The sequence below is a fragment of the Zonotrichia albicollis genome, chromosome 6 (assembly GCF_047830755.1).
Source record: "Zonotrichia albicollis isolate bZonAlb1 chromosome 6, bZonAlb1.hap1, whole genome shotgun sequence".
In the NCBI taxonomy this organism is placed as follows: domain Eukaryota; kingdom Metazoa; phylum Chordata; class Aves; order Passeriformes; family Passerellidae; genus Zonotrichia; species Zonotrichia albicollis.
In genome coordinates, this window is record NC_133824.1 from 47,866,004 (window position 1) to 47,883,115 (window position 17,112).

The 17,112-nt window shown below is 65.3% G+C and overlaps 2 protein-coding genes across 4 annotated transcripts; one reads left to right on the forward strand and one right to left on the reverse strand.

The window, feature by feature from the left end:
- Positions 1-75: 75 nt before the first annotated feature.
- Positions 76-12,323, forward strand: PKP3 (plakophilin 3). Of its 2 annotated transcripts, XM_074543567.1 has the most exons (14): positions 76-1,989; positions 4,709-4,889; positions 5,866-5,942; positions 6,057-6,763; positions 7,157-7,280; positions 7,421-7,625; positions 7,810-7,984; positions 8,133-8,250; positions 8,481-8,648; positions 8,981-9,166; positions 9,359-9,512; positions 9,720-9,912; positions 10,295-10,382; positions 10,629-12,323. In XM_074543567.1, exons 1-14 carry the CDS (start codon positions 1,951-1,953, stop codon positions 10,662-10,664), a joined length of 2,451 nt encoding a protein of 816 aa, XP_074399668.1. In that variant the 5' UTR covers positions 76-1,950; the 3' UTR covers positions 10,665-12,323. The 2 variants fall into 2 exon arrangements, with proteins under 2 accessions (XP_074399668.1, XP_074399667.1); XM_074543566.1 differs by having other exon boundaries at positions 76-4,889.
- On the reverse strand, positions 12,062-17,112 carry SIGIRR (single Ig and TIR domain containing). Of its 2 annotated transcripts, none has more exons than XM_074543568.1 (10): positions 16,947-17,112; positions 15,151-15,244; positions 14,689-14,875; positions 14,475-14,605; positions 14,173-14,313; positions 13,932-14,075; positions 13,757-13,859; positions 13,527-13,677; positions 12,768-12,954; positions 12,062-12,648 (listed from the first exon to the last, which is right to left on the reverse strand). In XM_074543568.1, the coding sequence occupies exons 2-10, from the start codon at positions 15,155-15,157 to the stop codon at positions 12,446-12,448; spliced, it is 1,254 nt and encodes a 417-aa protein (XP_074399669.1). In that variant the 5' UTR covers positions 15,158-15,244; positions 16,947-17,112; the 3' UTR covers positions 12,062-12,445. The 2 variants fall into 2 exon arrangements, with proteins under 2 accessions (XP_074399669.1, XP_074399670.1); XM_074543569.1 differs by having other exon boundaries at positions 15,151-15,344.

Sequence of the window (17,112 nt, forward strand, 5' to 3'; positions counted from 1 at the left end):
CCTTTGTCCCTTGGTCCCCTGTCTGGGGTGGGAGTGGGCAGCAGCTGTTTCCATGCGAGGAGGAGGAGGAGGAGGCTGCGCCCTGTTTGATGCCCGGCCACACGCCCGGGCTTGCTGAGCCTCCGCCCCACACCTGGGCTCCACCCAGCTCCAGGGAGGGCTGCCCTGGTTCCCCGTGCATGTCCTGGCACACTCATCCCTGCCCGCCCCTCTCCCAGCCCTGTGCTGGTGCTTCCCGTGGTGGGTGTCTCGAGGGTTCTGTTGTGTCCCACCTGCCATGGGTTCCTGCTCCTCCTCAGCCAGGTTCCCTGTCTCTCAAATCCCCTGGGCTCCTCCCTGAAATAGTCTTGGAGTTACCCCCCAGGTGTTTCATGCTCGCTCCGAGCATCCCGAGTTTGAGGTGAGGGTGGAAAGGGGGGCTCAGCCACCCACATGCCATCAGCAAACAGCCACAGCTGGGGGGTTCTTGTCCCAAATTTGTGGCCCCAGGCTCTTTGGGAAGGGATGGTCCTGGCAGGCAGGAGTTGTTTCTCCCCTCTCCTTGCCCTGCTCCCTGTTTTTTTGCAGCACTTTGGGAAGGCTTTGTTGTGGGTGAGGGCTGTGCCCGCTGCGCTGGGAGCTGCTCTGTGGCTGGGCAGAGCGGGTGGCCCACGGCCCCCGGGCCACCAGTCCCATCCCAAAACCTGCCTGGCCTTAGGCACAGCTTTTCCAGCAGCTTCCCAGCCACGAGGGCTCCAAAAGCCACCACCATCAGAGCAGGCACAGGGCCCAGCTAATCCAGAGCTGCTGCTGGTGCTGGGAGGGGCTGGTGCCAGCAGCTGGTGCCATCCCCACCGGTGCTGGGGACAGTTTGAGGCCAGCTGATGGTGTCTGCTTGGGGCAGGGCCAGCAGCACAGCGCTGGAGGGTTTGATTCTCCGGTCGTGGCTGAGCTGTGGTCACGGGTTGGCACAGGGATCATGGGGATGGCAGGAGCCACAGGGAGCCTGTCCCGGGCCAGGTGTTGGAGCCCCAGGTGACAGCGGGGTGCGGGCAGGTCCCCAGTGTGGAGGATCAGCCCTGGCCCTCCCTGCCCTGCGGGGACACTGCGAAGGTGTCGGGGCTTGTCGGGGGCGGTGGAGGCGAACTCCAGCCTGGAGTTCCCTCGCTGAGGGGCTGCCCCAGCCACGGGCCTGAGAGGGGAGGTTGTGGAGGCTGAGGGGAGCACAGGGTCCCCCTGACACCCCCGGGCTGACAACAGCCCACATGTGACAGCAGTGGCCATGGGGAGGGTGATGGCACCTCCTGCGCTGCACTGGGCTTTGCTGGGGGGCTCCCTCCCGGCATTCCCTCGTGGGTGTGGGGTGTGGTGGGGGGCCTGGGTTAGCGGTGGTAGGAGCTAAGTGGTGACCCCCCAAACTGGTTTGGCTCGTTTCAAACACTCCCTCTCAGCTTATCTGGCTTCAAAGGGCTCCTGCTCCATCCCACGCACACAAACACGCTCGCTGCGAACCAGGGGGAGCCCCCTGCGTCCCAAACAATGTCTGTGCCCCCCAAACTCTGCCTCTCCTCCATCTTCTCCTTCTGACACCCCCAAACCCTTCCTGTTACACCCATGGGTGCCCCGAGCTGGCTCTTCGGGGGGATGTGGTGGGAAGGACACATTGGATAATGGCCATGGTGGCGGTGGGGATCCCTGGGGACTCTTTGCAGCAGCACGAAGATGGCCAAGAGGTGGCTCTGCCGTGGGGGCTGTCCTGCCCGGACCCCCGGCCGTGCTGAGGATTTTGAGGAGCCCCGGTGAGCCCCGAGATGGCAGCTTCGGCGGGGAGGCGAGCGGCTTCCATGCAAAAGCCCTGCGAGGAGACTGGTTGGGCGAGGTGCGGGGCGGGCCCGCACGCCCCACGCCCGCCGCAGACGCCGGCGCCCACCCGCGCCCCGCAGCACCCAGGGGTGCACCTGCCGCCCGAGGATGCTGCAGGACAGCTGCCCTCCGGGGCCACCCAGCCAGGTACGTGCCGTCCCCACCGCGGCCATCCTCGCCACTGTCCCCACGGCGGGTCCCTGGGGAGAGCCGGTGTCACTCGCCCGGCCGCGCACCCTGTCCCCTTCCACTGCCCGGGGCGGTGCTGAGGGTCTGGGGCTCCGACACGTGGGTGTGGCGGCTGCCCAACAGCGGCCAGCTCTGCCCAGGAGGCTTTTCCCTCGCTCCGTCCCTCGCTGTGCCTCGCTGTCCCCAGCGTGGCTCCTGGCACGTGTGCGCGCTGTCCGGGCTGCGCGCTGCCACCGCGGCCGCTCCCGCCCCGACACCGACGGCCCCGCGGGCACGGCCAGCCCGGGGCACCGGGGCGTGGGGACACGGGCACGCGGTGCTGCTCGGGGGGTGCGAGAGGACGGGGCGCTCCCGAGAGCCGGGGCTCCCCGGCAGTGTGGCTCTGTCACCCCGCGGGGGAGTGAGTGACAGAGTGGCTCCAGGCTGGGGGTGGTCAGCGGCCGCTTTAGGGACCCCGGATTGGGTTAATTTCACTCCGTGTCACTCCAGCTGCGGTCGGATCCCCTCGGGAATCCCTCAATTTTGCTTCAAACGTTTTCTTTGTGCTGATTTGCTGTTTCTAAGCCCCCTGATGTATCCCCCTCCTATCCGACCTTCCCCAATTAACGAGCTGCTTGATGAGGCAAGCGCTGCCCATTCCTGCTCCAAGCATTCCTTGAATCCCCCCGGACCCCCAAATTTCCATTTGTCAGCTCCTGGGCAGTGTAACGCTGGGGGAACGCGGGTTTGGGAGGCAGGCAGAGCTGGGGGAAAGTAGGGGTGCCAGTGGGCTCAGGGCTGTCACCGGAGCCCCTCTGTCCCCCGGAGCTGGGGGGCTGCTGGGATGGCCCCGATCCCCCGGGATCCTGGCACGGGCACGGCGGGCAAGTGTCGGCTTGCAGAGGGAGCGATCCACCCCCTCCGCCCCTCCGCTGCGGGGGGAACCCGTGATTCATCCGGGCTCCGAGGGCTGGGAGCGCCCGCCGAGCGCTGCCAAACCCCGTGCGCCCGTGGGGTGGTGCCGCGCTGGGACAAGAGGGGGGAACCTCGGGGGCTTTCCTGGGTACTGTACCCCAAAAGGCCAAGGCGTGGCCCCTGGGCAACAGGGGGCTCCCACAAACCCCAGAGTTGGGGAGATGGGTTGCCCCCACGTTGGTCCTTGCCACATGGGGATGGTGCCACCAAGGGGGATTGTGGGGACTGTCACCCCAAACTGCTGTCCCGCAGCTGTCGGCACCCCGCCCCTGCCGCGGCTCCTGCTGACGGCGGCACATTCCTCGGGGACAGCCGCCCTTTTCACCCGCCACCGAAGCGCGCACGGTGTCACCGCCGGGTGTTGTAAACCCGGCCCAGCCCGCAGCGCCGCTGTCACTGCCGCAGCGGTGACGCCAAGCACTGAGCCAGGGCTGCCCGCAGAGCCAGACCCATGCTCACCCCAAAACACCCGGCCGGGGACACCGAGCCACCGTGACCCCGAGCAGGCGCTGGGAACGGCCGAGCTCGGTCGGGAATGAGCGGCGAGCCGGGGCTGCGGGCAGCGGGGGGATTTGGGAGCTGACCCCGAGCACGGCGGGCCGAGGGGACGGGGTGTCCCCGCTCTGGCTGCCGTGGGGCGGCTCGGCAGGTGGGGCGAGGCTAATTAGTACCTGTGGTGGTGGCAGCGGGGCCTGAGTCACCGCGTTCGTCACAGCGGGCCCGCGGCGCTCTGCCGCCCCTTTTTTATTATTGTTGTTCTTTCATTCCCCGGCTGATTTGAAAAGCAAAGCAGGGAGGGCCCAGCCAGGAATTACTGCAGGGAGCCCCCACTCCAGGCTGGACCCCTGTGACACATTAGGGTCCAGAGCGCTCCTGGAGAGTGCCTTGAGTGATCTGGGGGTGTCCCTGTGGAGGTGGCCTGGGGTTTTGTGGTCAGGGCTGGTTGAGGGGTCTCCCTGGTGGTCTGGGACACTCCTGGGAGCCCATAAAGGGTTCTGGAGCTCACTGGAATGACAATCTGGGGGTCCAGAGCTGGACAGAGAGGTCATATGGGGGTCCAGAGCACTCTCCTCAGAGGTTTCCTGGGGGTCTTGAGCTCACTGGACAGATATTGTAGGGGTCTGGGGCTCAGTGGCAGGGCCCTGTGAGTCTCTGGAGGTCAGCAGGAAGGTTTTCCAAGGATCTGGTGCTCTCCTAGGGGACCATATGAGTTCCTAGGGCTCACTGTAGAAACAATGTGGGTGTCCAGGGTTGAATGGCAGAGATCAATGTGGAGGCTTTGTAGGGGCCCAGGGCTCTTCTGGGGGGTTTCCTGGGGGTCTTCGCCTCATTAATGAGACACTGTGGGGATCTGGGGCTCACTGTTTGGCTGCCCAGGAGTCAGGGGGTGACTGTCAGAGGGGATCCTGGCTTTTCCCAAGGTAGGACCCCCAGACCCCTGGACCACCCCATCCCCGAGGCGGCCCCTGGGCACCTCCACCTGTGGCGGTGACGATGGCGATGCTGTCAATGGTGACAGTGGCCCCGGTGGGGCCCCCTCCTTTTCCCGGCGAGGCGTGGCGGCGGGGCGGGACGGACGGGCCGGGACGGAGCCTCCCTACGGCTGGGGAACGCCGGAACGCCGCCACTGCCGCCGCTCACCTGCGCAGGGCGGCCGGGCTGGCCGCGGCCCCTCGGCACCATGCAGGAGACTAACTCAGCCTTCCTGCTGTCGGCCCTGCAGCCCGAGGCCGGCGTCTGCTCGCTGGCCTTGCCCTCGGACCGGCAGCTGGACGAGCGTGGCCGGGAGGCGGCCGAGGCCCAGCGGCTGCGCAGCGCCCGCGTCCAGGAGCAGGTCCGCATCCGCATGATGCTGCGGGGACAGGCGCCCGCCCGCCCCGAGGACCTCGCCGACGGCACCAGAGGTGGGAGACCCCCCGGGAGCCCCTGGGAACACGCGGTGGGAAATGGGGGGTGGGAGCCCCTCGGTCGGAACTGGGCTCTGGGTGCACCCTGCCTGCGGGCTGGGGGGTGCCCCCCACCCTGACCGAGTCCCCCCAGTGCCCCCGAGCATCCCCAGCGCCGGGACCGGGGGTAGCTCAGCCCCGGTGTGGGCTCGTTTTACCGCACTCGGGGTCCTACCTCAGTTCCCCCAGCTGCCCTTGGAGGCCTTTGCGCTGCTGGGGTCCCACGCCCCGCTTTGGGCTGGCAGGGGGGAGGATTTTCCCGCCCTGGCAGAGCCCCCCCAGCCCTGAGCGGCGGTGCTGGCCGGGCTCCAGCTCCTCCATTTAACGTCTGCGCCGGCGGCCTCCGCCCTGCCGCCCCGCCCGGCACCGCCGGGATCCCCCGGGCCCCGACCCCCGCGCTGGGGACCCCAGTGCTGGGACAGACCCCTCTGACACCCCGAGGGCTGCCCCAGGCGTGAGTCACGCTCCCAACACCGCCAGCACTGGCGGCGTCCCCGTCCCGTCCCTGTCGTGTCCCGCCGGTGGCCCTGGGGCGGTGGCAGGGCAGATGGGCAGCGTGGGGTGCCGTGGGAGGCTCTGGGCTTCCAAGTGCCGTTCCCAGGGCGGGGGAGCCGGGACTGGCTATGGGGGATACCTGGGCTGCTGATCCAGCCGCGGCAGGGGGGCCCGGGCTGCGCCGCGGCGTCCCCGCCAAGGTGGCAATTAGTGCCCTCGCCGTCGGGGCACGGGCAGGGCGGGGAGGCCACCTCGGCTCCCCGTGGCCAGCGGGCAGGCGAAGGCGGCCTCCGCCCACCTCTATGTCCCCCCAACTCTGCTTGCGGTGCCGCGCTTCCCGCAGCAGATCCCCCTGGGATGAGCTGGGGCGATCTTTGATCTGCCGATCCCTTCCTGCCCTACCCGTGCTCACTCCGCCTCCTCTGTGGCTGTCCTGCAGGCGGTCAGTACAGCTCGACCCTGCGCTCCTCCTTCAGCTCCCGCTCCCAGAGCAATGGGGTGGACGCCAAGGCCTCGGTATGTACCACCGGGGCTCTGTCCCCTGCCCACGGCCTCGGCTGCGCTGAGGAGAGCTCTGTGCTCCCCTGCTGGAGGGATGGACTCCTAACTTCCCATTTTTTCCCGCTGCAGCTGTACCAGCCGCCGGCCAAGAAGGATTTCGGCACGCTGCGGGGCAGCGGCTGGTCCTCGCGCTCGGCCGTGGACCTCACCCCACACAAGCGCATGGCCACCATCAGCAACGGGGGCCTGCCCAAGGGCCGCGCCTATGTGCCCGGCTACGCGGCCTCGCAGGCGGCTGCCACCTCGCCGCGGCCCAGCTCCTTCCACGAGCGCAACTTCCGCTGCCGCCAGAACCTGGACACGCTGTCGCTGCGCTCCCTGCGCCTGGCCGACGGGCCCGTCCCGCTCGCCGACGACCGCTACAGTGTCCTGTCGGAGCAGCTGGATGCTCCCGGGCACAGGCAGCTCTACAAGAGCCAGGCCGGGGGTGGCTTCGGCCGCTCCTTCGCCTTCGAGCGGCAGCTGAGCAGTGGCACGGCCTCCAAGGCCGCCTGCGACTGGCTGGACGGCGCCGAGGGCCCGCCGAGCCGCACCATCCGCGCGCCTGCCATGCGCACGCTGCAGCGCTTCCAGAGCAACAACCGCTCCCGGCTGAGCGCCGGCTCCTTCGGCACCATGCCCACGGGAGGCGGCGGCGCCTTCCTGGGGCTGGGGGAGCACAGCTCCCGCGCCCCCTCCGTGCGCAGCCTGGCCGAGTCTGGCCACCACCTCGGGGAGCCACGCGTCATGGAGATGTACAACGGGCACAGCACGCTGCTCGGGCACCACGCCGGAGGGTGAGGGCCGGGGCTGCTCTGGGGTGTCCTGGCCCTTGTCCCCATGGCGGGAGTGTGTCCCACCCTGCTGGAGGGGGGGTGAACCCCTCCAGCTCCCACTGGGCACAAGGGATGTTGGGAAGAGGGGTGGGATGGTGGGTGGAGCTTGGACCACCGCACAGGCTGACCTCCAAGTGTGTCCTGCCCCTGATCCTGGCTCCTCCATGGCCACATCCTGAGACGTGGCAGGAGGATGATGCTCATCCCACTGGGAATGGAGTCCCATGCACAGAGTGCAGTGGGAAGGGGATGGATGAGTTGGTGGGGCTCTATGGACATGGGGGACACAGTGGGGTGCAGAGGTTGAGGATCCTTTGGGGTGCTCTGCTGGGACTCACCCAGCTGTGGTTCCAGGTTTGATGACATCGACCTGCCCTCGGCAGTGAAGTACCTGATCGCCAGTGACCCCAACCTGCAGGTGCTGGGTGCTGCCTACCTGCAGCACAAGTGCTACAGCGACAGCAGCGCCAAGAAGCAGGTGAGGCCCTGGAATGGTGGAAGCAGGGGGTTTCCCAGTGGGAGCAGGAGTTTCCCAGCCCCTCTGACACTGCAGGCAGGTGCAGGGACTGGAGGGAGCCCTGGGAATGCAGCATGTCTGACCCCCGGGCTGTCCTCCAGGCCCGCAGCCTGCAGGCCATGCCCAAGCTGGTGAAGCTGTTCAACAGCCCAAACCAGGAGGTGCAGCGCCACGCCACCGGCGCCATGCGCAACCTCATCTACGACAACGCTGAGAACAAGCTGGCACTGGTGGAGGAGAACGGCATCTACGAGCTGATGCGCACCCTGCGGGAGCCCGACGACGAGCTCCGCAAGAACGTCACAGGTGTGAGACAATGGTGGGGTGGGCAGGGGTCCTCCTCCCCCGGGAGTGGCTTCTATTCCTCTCATGTGAATGGAGCTCCACAGGGATGATCCCTTTGCTTGGTTGTCACCACCCCTGTGGGGAGGGGAATTGGGGTGGATATGCTCTCCAGCCGTTCCAGTACTGAGGGTCCCCCTCTGTGCAGGGATCCTGTGGAATCTGTCCTCCAGTGACAACCTGAAGGATCGCCTGGCCCGGGATACGCTGGAGCAGCTCACAGACCTGGTCCTGGTCCCTCTCTCTGGGCTGGGGGCCTCGGGTGTCATCCAGCAGAACCCCTCAGAGGCAGAGATCTTTTATAACTCCACAGGCTTCCTCAGGTATCTCCTCCAGCTCCTCCCACTGGGAGCGAAGTTTTGGAGGGAGGGAGAGACAGGAGCACTGTCTGCAGGGCTCGTTTTTGGGCTCGGGAAGGGGTGGCTATGGGGGATCTCCTTCTCTCCATGACAAAATCCTGTTCCCATGCAGGAACCTGAGCTCTGCCAGCCAGCAGACCCGGCAGAAGATGCGCGAGTGTCACGGGCTGGTGGACTCCATGATCCACTATGTGAACAGCTCCCTGGAGGTGGGGAAGTCGGAGGACAAGGTGAGCCCCTGAGCTGGCCCTAGAGGAGCTGAGGTGCTGCTCCCCCACCCCATTGTGCAAAGGCACATCTTGGTGTGATGCTGGGAGAACCAGCCCAGCTCCTGGAGTCCACCAGCTGGGCTTGCTGGGCACACCCAGCGTCATGACTCTGCTGTAGAGCCCCTGTGCCAGCGGGACACACCCTGCAGGTGGCCCAGGGATGACACCCTCGTGTCCCCTGTGCCCCCCAGAGCGTGGAGAATGCTGTCTGTGTCCTGCGCAACCTCTCCTACCGCTTGTACGACGAGATGCCCCCGTCCTCGCTGCAGCACCTCGAGGGCCACCGCAGGAACGCCGGCGGCACGGTGACAGGGGAGCTGGTGGGCTGCTTCAGCCCCCAGAGCAAGAAAGCCCGGGAGGTCAGTGGGGGCACATCCTGGCCCTGTCACCGGGGTGGGGCTGGCACTGGGAAGTGCTGGCAGCAGAGGTGATGCCAGGGCGGAGGTGGACGCCAGCCTTAGCTGGTGGGTGGGACACACGGGTGAGCTCAGCAGAGGGTGAATCAGGTGTTTGGGGTGAATCAGGTGCTGAACCCCTGCTTTTCCATGCTATGGGGCATGGTGTAGCCATGGTGACCTGCCAGCTCCCTGCCCAGCAGTTCAGGCCAGGCAGGTTTGGAAAAGGCAACACTGGCAGTGAGGGACATGAGGAGGGGACATCCCTGGAGTCTAACAATGCCCCTGTCCCTCAGCACTACCTGAACGCGGACATCGTCACCTTCACGGAGGTCTCCAAGGACCCCAAGGGCATGGAGTGGCTCTGGAACCCTCAGATCGTGGGCATCTACAACCGGCTGCTGCAGCGCTGCGAGCTCAACAAGCACACGACAGAGGCAGCCTCGGGTGCCCTGCAGAACATCACGGCCGGGGACCGCAGGGTGAGCCCAGGGACACCAGGGTCCCACAGCCTGCCCACCATGGCCCGGGGACACCGGGGTCCCACAGCCTGCCCACCACAGCCCTGTGGGAGGGGGGCACCTGGGCAGGGCTCACCCTGACCTGTTCCCAGTGAGTGGGAGGAGGAGGAGCAGGGGGCTGGCGGGGTCTCCAAGGGGATTTTTGCCTTGCAGTGGGCAGGGGTGCTGAGCCGGCTGGCGCTGGAGCAGGAGCGCATCCTGAATCCCGTGCTGGACCGTGTCCGCACTGCCGACCACCACCAGCTGCGCTCCCTCACTGGCCTCATCCGCAACCTGTCTCGCCACGCCCGCAACAAGGACGACATGTGTGAGTGCCAGGGGTCAGCCGAGGCTGGGGGGTGCTTCCCAGGCTTTTCCTTTGCCTCCCGTTATCTCCAGGCACATCCCAACCCCATCCTGCCTGCTGCATCCCCGCATGCAGCTGAGCTGGCGGGCTGCTCCATCCCCTGTTCCCAGACATGGCTCTGTCCCCTCCGGCTCTGGCCACCAGCCCTGATGTTCCCTTTGCCCACAGCCACCAAGGTGGTCAGCCACCTGATCGAGAAGCTGCCGGGGAGTGTCGGGGACAAGGCCCCGCCCGCCGATGTCATCGTGAACATCATCGCGGTGCTCAACAACCTGGTGGTGGAGAGCCCCATGGCCGCCCGTGACATCGTCTACTTCGACGGCCTCAGGAAGCTCTTCTTCATCAAGAAGCGGCGGGACAGGTGGGAGCTGCGTGTCCCAGCTCACACCCGCCTCCTGTCCTGCTCTCCTCTCCCTCCCTGCTCGCACACAGTGGAAGAGGGTCACAAGTTTCCTTTCCCAAGCCTTGGTGTTGGGAGTCCCCACCCTAGCTCAGAGTGGCCTTGTGGCCACCTGCCAGCCCTTTGTCACCCCCTAAGGACACCCCACCATCACCATAGCTGCCTTTTCCCTTTCAGGGAACCTCTCCCTATTCCTGTTATTGTGGGATCCAGCCATTCACCTCCTGCCTCTCCCCACCCTCACCAAGCCCCAAATCCCTCCAGACCCCTCTGGGGTGGTGTCCTTGAGCTGTCCCATGCTCAGTGGTCCCCAAAACATCATGGCATTCTGTCCCTTTCCCAGCTCGGACAACGAGAAGTCCTCCCGGGCCGCCGCCAGCCTCCTGGGAAACATGTGGCAGTACACCAAGCTCCACCGGGACTTCAAGATGGTACGTATCTATTCCAGAGCCTCCCGCTGCCAGTGGGAGGATCCCTAGGGAACCGAGGCCAGGGGGTTCATCCTGGAGAGCCTCACCACCCAAATGCTTCCCAGGATACGGTGGGGCTGGCTTTTCCCCAGGTGTGGGGCCATCCCAGAGCGTTGTCCCTGTGCTCTGGGTGGCGTGGGGACACTGTGGCCCATCAGTGCCGGAGCACAGCGGCTCCCTTTGCCTGATGGCGCTGTCTCCTTGCAGAAGGGCTACCGGAAGGAGGACTTCCTCAGCCTGTGAGGACGCCCTGGGAGCTGGAATGCCTCGCTGGGATGCTCCGTGCTGCCAGCCATGCCGTGGGGAGGCTGCTCGCCGCCAGACCCCCACTCTGTAGCCTAATCCCTACATCCCACATGCCTCCCCCCTCTGCTGGGTCCCCTGCCCTGGCTGAGGGTCACTTGTCCTCCCTCCTGCTCAGCCTTAAACCCAGCAGCTGCTTTTGGCTCTGCTGTGAGGCCCCGGTTAGGAGGGGGCTGCCCCATGGCACCCCTTGGGGGCTCTCCCCACTCTCAGGCAGCTGTCTGCAAAACTTGGCTTGTCCTGGCTTGACAGGGGGCAGGAGCTGTAGGGAAGGCTCCTGCAGAGCGATTCTGGGGCAAGGGGGCTTCTGGGGATGCTTCATCCCAGCTGCCTGAGCTGTGGGGCCGGGGCTGTCCGTGCCCTGTGCCGGAGTGGGATGTGCTGCAGGTTACACTTTTGTTCTGCCCTGGCTGGGTGGGGATGGAGCTTTGCATGGCTTGGGGGCTTGGAGGGCTCTGAGGTGGCTTCCCACAGTTTATGGGGTGGCACAGCAGCTGCAGGGAGCTGGGAAGGGACGCTGTGACAGTGCTGCATTCCCCCTTTGCTGTGGAGGGTGGGCAGGGGGTCGTGTCTGATGGGGTTCTGTGCCCTCGCTGCAGGAAGCCTGGGAGAGCTTCAGGGCCCCATGTGTCACCCTGTGGGGACTGTCCCAGTGTGGCAGAGTGGCTCCTCACCAGCTGCTGCCAGGGCTGGGCCCTGCTGGCACAGCAGGATCCGGGCAGGGCCGTCCGGGTCGTGTTTGCTGAGCAGTGTCACCCTGTGGGTGGGGAGGTGTCCCCGGTGTCCCCGTGCTGGGTGCAGACAGGTCCAGAGCTCTCTGTGCCACAGCTCATGGGAGGGGACACACAGCTGGGCTGGGGGTGGCTTTGGGCTGCCGGTGGGTTTGGGCTGGGGGAGCCCCCAGGCTTGGGGGGCACAGGGCACCCCGGGGGGACGATGTAGAGTAGGTAGAGGGGTGGGAGGATGGGGGGAGCGGGCGGAGAGGCTGGAGCAGCCCCCACGGGGAGCAGCACCGGCACAGTCCAGGCTCGGGGCATGGGGTGTTTGGCTCTGCAGCTCTCTGTGTACAACCTCCCGCCCTGTGTACCCCTGAAATAAAGGCCTTGAGTGATGCCCACCTGCACCTGCATTTGGATGGCATCTGGGAGAGGGGGGACAGTGTCCTGGTGACAGCAGTGCCATGGGGACACCAGCACAGGGTGAGGCTCCGTGCCTGGCATGGCTCCAAGTTAGTGTGACAGTGACACTGGTGGGGGAAGGACAGATCTAAGCACTGCCTGTAGTGGGGAATGCCCCTCCCTCTGTGTCACCTGTGTCCCTATCATGGACAGACGCAGTGGGTGCAGCAGCCTTTTATTGTCACGGGGGTTTCCATATGGGACAAAGGTGCTGCCACCACTCCTCTGTCGGGCACTCCCTGGGGCTGGGACACGTTGTTCCTCAGAGAGCATCACCCATCCCAGCACTGTCCATCGTGCAGGAAGAACATACCTGCCACCCACGGCAAGGAACACGGCCCAGCCACATGGGTGGTGCCCAGGGGTGGCACTGAGGTATTACAGGCAGGGTGCTCCTGGTGATGGTTTTCCAGTCCTCCACTCTGGAGCCAGCTCCTGCTTTCCCAGCACGGCCATGGCTCTGATCCCATCATAACTCCGGGCTCCTCAGCCCTGACCTGGTCCGTGTGTCCCCACCGGGCTGGGGGACACCTGTGGTCCTGCTCAGATGTCATCCTCTGTCACCAGGCAGTAGAAGTCCGTGCGGGCGCCGTAGTTGCGCGACCCCAGGTCCGAGACGTCGATCTCGGAGCGCTGCCCATCCCTCAGCTGTGCCTCCTCCATCCCGCTGGAGGCCGGAGCCCTGGGAATGCCGGGCCCACCGAGGCGGGGGGGTGGGGGGCTGCCGAAGATGCGCCCTCGGAGGCCTGGCAGGAGCGGGGAGATGGGTTTAGCCGGAGGCGGAAGGGGCAGGACCCACCCTGCCGCCACAGGGGTGACATCCAGCACACATCTGTCCCCTCGGGAGGAGCAGCGGGACACGGACCTGTGCCGAGGTCCCCGTCGGGGTCCAGGTCTCCCGCGCTGTCCAGGTAGCTGCTGTGCAGGATCAGCATGGGGTCCTTGTCCTCCTGCAGCTGGGTCTGCGGGTCCCCCACGCTCCTTCCCGCCGGGAAGGACACCTTGCGCGGCAGGGCCAGGCACAGCTCCTTCCAGAAGTCCGATGATGGGGTCTGCAGGGCCCGGAGGGGATGAGCCGGGCCGCGACCAGCGGAACACGGCCCGGCGGGGTTCCTCGGGCCCGGCTCACTCTCCCCGGCGCTGGGAGCTCAGCCAAGGTGAGGCCTGTGGTTGTGCTCCGGCGTGGCACCGTGCCCACGCACGGCGGAGAAACCGGCCCGACCTGCCGGAACGCTCCCGGCTGCCAGGCTGGCCCTGAAATGGCCGGAGAGGCCCTGGGCCAAAGCTCCGCTTGGGGAGCTGAGCCTGGGGAGGCCCTGGGGTGTCACGGGGTCCTGACCATGCGGGTTTAGGGCTGAGCTCCCAGATCTGGGGCTCTTCTGGTCCTCCAAAAGGTAAGTGCCCCAACCTGCTCTTTAGCACTGGAGCTCAGAGCACAGCCCCAGAGGGCAGCAGGGAGGCTGACCCAAAATGGGGAGCTGGGAATAGAAGGTGGTGCTGGTGGGATGGGTCCTGCTCTGCTCTCACCATGGGACAGCCCCAAAGGGCAGCAGGGAGGCTGGCACTGGGGGTGCTGGGGAGGGAAAGGGGGCTCTGAGGGGTCAGGATCCTGCTCAGCACTCACCATGGAGCTGGCTCTCCACACCAGCAGGGTCACTGCGCTTCGGTGCTGCTTCAGCAGGGTGATGGCGGGGTGAGTGATCTCCCGGTACTGGCTCTCGAAGACGATGAAGATGGGTTTCCTGGAAAGCTCCAGCAGCCTCCAGAGCCCTTCCCTGCGAGACAAGTGGGTGACAGGAGGGTGAGGGACCCGGCAGCCCCTCTCCCATCCTGTGGGAGTTGCCGTGCTCCTACCTGAAGCTGCTGTTGCACCACTCCTGCTCCAGGTACGCCACGGAGAGCACCACAATGAGGCGCCGGCACCGGCTGACATTCATGATGAGGTCAGCTGATGGCTCTGTGGGCAAAAAGGGTGTCAAAGCCCCCAGGTGCCTGTGCTACCTCCTGCCCAGCCCTGCCTGGTGCCTACCTGAGTTGGGCAGGATGTTCTGTTCATCCAGGAAGAGCTTGTAGCCGTGGCGGTTTTCCAGCTGCGGCTTCACGATGAAGTGGATGAACTTCCGATCATCGGGGGCATTGGCGTGGGAGACGTAGGCATCGTACAGCTTCCCATCTGCAGAGATCCACGGGGCAGGGATGACGTGGGAAGGGCTGTGTGAGCCCTCCCAGGCCGCAGGAGGCTGCTCCCAGTGGGAACACCTCTGGCTCACCGTTGATCTCCAGCTCTCCGTAGCGGTCCCGGTACCAGAGCAGCGCGTTCAGGCGGCACTGGACGTAGAGCACAGCCAGGAGCACCAGGAGCAGCAGGACTAGGAGGGCTGCCAGCACGGCTGGCACATGCCCCACTGCCTCTGCCAGGACAGGGAAAGGCACGGTGAGCAGCACACCTGGGTTTGGTGGGTTTGCACACCAATGTGGGAGAAGCAGCAGGGCCCCTATCACTCTCCTCAATCCCCCCCTGCACCTGGGCTCTCCGTGGAATGCCCCCTCCCTGTCACCAGCAGGTCCCTACCTGCTCGCCGCAGGGTGAAGGTGGCCGTGGCATTGCTGATCCAGCAGGCAAACACCCCAAAATCGGCATCCTGGGTGAGGTTGAGCTGCAGGATGCTGGCCAGGAGCTGCTCCGAGGAGTTTTGGCCAGACCTGACAGGAGGACATAGGGGATGCTGTGGGTCGGGCTGTGTGGTGACAGCCCCCAAAAGTAGATGGAGGGACAGGCTCCTTACCAGACAGTGTCCTGGCTGCTGCCCCTGCCCAGCCACTGCCCGTCCTTGCTCCAGGTGGGAATGGGCTGGCAGTGCTCGGTGCCTGCCCAGCGCACGGTGCAGTTCAGCTCGACCTGGCTGCCCAGCACCAGCTCCAGCGTCTCGTTGGCAGCCGGCACCAGGATTTCGGGGGGCACGCTGCAAAGGTCTGGGGGCACAGAGGGGAGGGGGTTTGGATGGGAAAGCTGATCCAGCTCCCCCCAGGGCACACGACTGCTGTAGCCATCCCAGAAAAACAAGCTCTGCCTTGGGGGTCTGGCAGTGAGTGGCGTTCATGGCTGTTTAGCAACACGCTGAGCCGGTTTGGGGAGCTGGGAAGGACCCTCGGTGCCCTAAGAGGTGACACCAGAGCAGGACCCCCAGCTGAGCTTGCACGGGGATCCTTCCCAGCAGAGAACAGGGGAGAAGTGGGATTCCACCTACCTGCCATGGCGCGCTCAGATGACAGGCGCGGGCGCTGCCAGCATCTCCCGTGGGGGACAAAGTCCACCTGCCTGTGCCACAGGGCGGGCTGGGCCTGGGACACACCGGGAGCAGCTCTTGAGTGCTGGCACAGGGAGGGCCCAGCCACCCCCGTCGGGTGGGGGTGATTCCCACTGGGGGTGGCGGGTGCTGCTCTGCGGGGAAGGCAAAGCCACGTCCCACCCACAGCCTGGTGGCCACTGTGTCACCTGCCCTCCCCACACTGCCTCCCAGCCTGGCTTTCCCAACCGTGAATTTATGTGTGGGAGGTGATTAATGACCAGCTAGTGGTTGCAGGATTTTAAATAAATGTGGCTTCAGCCCGAATCCAAAACCAAGGTGGGGAAATGAGCTTGGCCATGGGAAATCCCAGCTTTGGGGGGCTCGGTGGTGCCTCCTTCCCCTGCCAACCCCCTGCCTGGGCTGCAGAGCTGCCTCCAGCCTGACATGCCCTTGAACCTGCTAATTACCAGCAGACTGGTTTGTTTATGGAAACGCAGCTCCCACCTGGAGAGCTCCCCGGCGGGTTGGGAGCCTCGGCGCATTGTTACCCCGTGGCTGTGCCCAGGGATTGGGGATTGGCACAGCGGCACAACATTCCAGGCAAGCAGGGAGCACAGGGATGGCACACAGGGACCCCCCCAGCTGGCATCACTGCTATGGCCCCATGGGAAGAGGCAGATACTGGGAGCAGAGCCTGGCAAGGCTGGGCTCTGTCCCCACACACCTGATGTGGGTGATGCTGGGGCTGGGGTGGGAGTCTCAGGGATGTCACAGGGCCCATGTTTCCATGGTAAACACCCGGAATCTGGGAATCAGGAGGGGTGAAAGCCTCTCCCAGGGCTCCTCCTCTTTGCTGTAGAGCTTCAGCACTCCTGCCTGCACCCTGATTTTGAGTGGGAGCAGGGTTGGTCCCCCCATGTTTGTGGGTGTGGAGTGGGAAGGGGAGGTCTGTGCTCTGGCTTGGAGCAGGGATGCAGGCATGGTGCTTCCCTCTGGAGCAGCCTAGTGCCAGGCGTGGGGTGAAACCAGGGATCAAGGTACATGAGAGACGCCCAGTACGTGTTCAGCTTGACCGGCTGGGAGTGATTTATACCTAAAAGATTAACTGGGTTCCTCCATGGCCAGGGAAGGAAGAGGATGGGAAGGAGACAAGCCAGCCCACCTGGATTTCACATGGGGAAAGGGTGGGAGACGCTCATGAGGGTGGCATGGGGCTGTCTCTGCGTGGTGTGATGCTCCAGCTCTGCTCCTGCATGGGTCACTCCCAAACCATTTCCTCTGATGGTCGGAATAAGGAAGCTCCAACAAACTGCAGCCTGGCCAGGGGGTGTGGGGAGGCCCCAAAACCCCGGATGCCCTTGCTCCAGGAAAAGGACAGTGTTGGATGGCAGGGAATGGCCCTCGGGGCCGCCGAGGGCCAGGGAGGGAGGAGCACGGGCTAACGGGCAGCAGGGCTCCATTTCCCACATCCTGGCGTGGGGACACCCCGGATTCGAGGCAGAAGAGTGTGTGGACCTTGTGGGGTGGTGAATGATGGCTGGGCATGGCATTCCCAGGAGCCACAGCCATGGGGAAAGCGAGCAGGGCAGGGGTGCACCCTGGCCAGGGGGCTGTGGGGTGGGTGTGCCGAGGCAGGGAGCGGGATGGAGGGCCAGAACGGGAATACACAGGGAATGGGGTGAAGGTGAAAGCCTGCTGACCTCATCTGGGGCGGCTTCAGCACGGAAAGAAAAGCAGAACAGAGCTGCATTTACCTTTGGAGCTTCCCCAGCCGCAGGCTTCCTGCTCGTCGCCTCCCGCTTGAGCCGACCCGACCGGCCAGATCAGTGCTTGGAATTTCTCTCGTTTTTTTTTTTTTTTTTTCCCCTTTCTGTTTTAGTAGTTTATCTATTCCTCCTCCCAGTTCAGCCCCTGCCCTGG

Bases quoted from the DNA above. Each gene is read 5' to 3' on its own strand.
- PKP3 (XM_074543566.1), top strand. From the start codon at position 4,667: ATGCAGGAGACTAACTCAGCCTTCCTGCTGTCGGCCCTGCAGCCCGAG. The intron at 9,167-9,358 runs GTGAGCCCAGGG...TTTGCCTTGCAG, and splicing joins TCACGGCCGGGGACCGCAGG to TGGGCAGGGGTGCTGAGCCG. The intron at 9,513-9,719 runs GTGAGTGCCAGG...CTTTGCCCACAG, and splicing joins CCGCAACAAGGACGACATGT to CCACCAAGGTGGTCAGCCAC.
- SIGIRR (XM_074543568.1), bottom strand. The intron at 14,076-14,172 runs GTGAGCCAGAGG...GGATCTCTGCAG, and splicing joins CGGAGAGCTGGAGATCAACG to ATGGGAAGCTGTACGATGCC. The intron at 12,955-13,526 runs GTGAGTGCTGAG...CGGGCCCTGCAG, and splicing joins TGTGGAGAGCCAGCTCCATG to ACCCCATCATCGGACTTCTG.